Source organism: Macadamia integrifolia, chromosome 4 (genome assembly GCF_013358625.1).
Source record: "Macadamia integrifolia cultivar HAES 741 chromosome 4, SCU_Mint_v3, whole genome shotgun sequence".
Classification (NCBI taxonomy): Eukaryota; Viridiplantae; Streptophyta; class Magnoliopsida; order Proteales; family Proteaceae; genus Macadamia; species Macadamia integrifolia.
In genome coordinates this window covers 3,889,340-3,891,370 of record NC_056560.1, presented here as the reverse complement: position 1 = coordinate 3,891,370, position 2,031 = coordinate 3,889,340, and the positions used below count along the sequence as shown (strand labels likewise).

Here is a 2,031-nt window from a genome sequence, read left to right as displayed (position 1 = left end):
AAAAAAAAAAAAAAAAAAAAGTAAAGAAAAAAGGGGGAGAATTATTTATTAGACAATTAAGGAGGGGAGTTGAGGTTGTTCGTTCACTTCGTTGACGGATGAAAATGAATTGCACAGCGACGAGGAAGGTAGGAAGGGGTGATGTTGGAACTGCCGAAGAACCAAAATCGGGCGAATATCGGAGAGTCTCTGCCTGAGAGCGAAGGATTCCGAACGTAGCTGGTCGTTGTCTCTACGTAGGAGGTGGCAGTGATGAGTCACGAAACCCAAACGGTTAATGATCTCCCGGTTCTCGATTCTAAGCCGGTTCACCTGGTTCCTTAGGTTCTCTAAGTGCTGCTGTTTTCTCTTGCGAGACCTCCTCGCTGATTCACGATTGGATATCATCCGTCGTTGCTTCCGCTCGTCCACGGCCGAGACCGGCGGCATGCTTTGTGGTTCGTCCGAGCCGGAATTAGAGTTAACCGGGCTCGGTGATTGGTGGTGGGTTTGTACGAAGGAAAACGGGTCATGATTCTCCCAAGGCGTAAAACCACCTTCGAAGTCCGGGAAGGACAAAGCTAGGAAGGCTTCGGAAGGCAACATAGTCATGGTGGCAGCAAGATCGGAGGCTGACATAGTTTTAGCCAAACTAGGGAGGGGAGGGAGTGAGGAGGGAGAAAGGGAAGAAACGCAGTGTCGGGGACCCGTATTTATGGACCCAAGGTAGCCTATGTGGTGGCCCCATACCCTCCCATTATTATTCTTTTTTGGATTTTTTTAATTTTTTTCTTTCTTTTCTTACACCTAGCTCCTTGGCCATGGGGAAAGTTAAAGGAGGCCTTGGAGGGGTCACCCGATTCATCCGTCACCGTGTGGGGACATTGTGATGGCTGGCTGCTTCAAGGTTAAGATACTGAGAGTGAGAAACTCTATCAGAGATTTTCTTAGTTATACAGTTCGGCCGAAATTTTAAAACTAACTAAAAATTGAAGCCCAAAGTTGGGGATTCACTTGGGTTGTGACTGTGACATAAACTGTTGGGTTGTGACTGTGACATACTTCGTGGGAATTAATTAGCTTAGTCTCGAAGGAACGTTCTGACGAGGCTTTTTGGTGACATCAGGTGGCAATGGATGGATAGAGACTATGGAGAAGATTCTAATGGAGATCCCTTGGGAGAGTTTTCCCACTGTGACAGCATACAAATGATAGAATGACACGTGGTGAACCCCCACTTCTCTGCGACCGCCTGTGGAATACGCACGGCCCGGCACTGCGGCCAGGCATGCCACTCGAATTGTTCATAGTGACTGTGCCAAGTCGCGAGTGGACTCGGTGGCCACCACCGACTCCTCAACCGAGGCTCTATTGGCTGTGGCATCACACTTGCTTTTTTTTCCCTTCTTCTCCTTAATAATTTAATTGTATATAATTATAATTAATAATTGAAAGGACAAAGGATGAAACGACTTGAAAAGAAAACAAATCCCACCAGCAAAACTAACAACGAAGCCACCGATTGGCTGGTCAATCATGAATGCCCCACCATTTTAATTAAACAATGGCAACTATAATTAATTTATAGATGATGTCGTTGTAATATATTCTAATCTCCATTCTCGGGACAATTTATAATATAATTTTCGAGTTACAGACCTAGAAGGCTGTTTTGGACAACTCAGACTGGAATATAAGGAAAGGATTAAGTTTTCTTTCATCTAAGGTAAAATCTTTTCATCGATTGGTGATAAAATGCTCTGATTGAATTTTGAACTTTGGGTTCATCATTAACTCCTATTCTTATTATTCTTAGTTTGAATAACTATCTCCATACTCCAGTCTAATCATAAGAGATAGGGAGGATGAAGGGATTCTTTCTTTCTCATCATCGACGAAGAGAAACTGGGTATATAGGAGAATTTTTTTTCTTCATTAAATCCTTCTTTACCCATAGTTTATCATCACACACCACTGAGATCTCATCATTACTCCCACCCATGGTTAAGGAAGCTCCAAAATACTGTTTTTCATATTCTAGGAATCCCATCT

At 43.5% G+C, this 2,031-nt stretch overlaps 1 protein-coding gene across 1 annotated transcript; it reads right to left on the bottom strand.

The window, feature by feature from the left end:
- Positions 1-21: 21 nt before the first annotated feature.
- LOC122075101 (basic leucine zipper 4-like) lies at positions 22-659 on the bottom strand. Its single transcript, XM_042640004.1, has one exon. The coding sequence runs from the start codon at positions 616-618 to the stop codon at positions 49-51; it is 570 nt and encodes a 189-aa protein (XP_042495938.1). The 5' UTR covers positions 619-659; the 3' UTR covers positions 22-48.
- Positions 660-2,031: the final 1,372 nt, after the last annotated feature.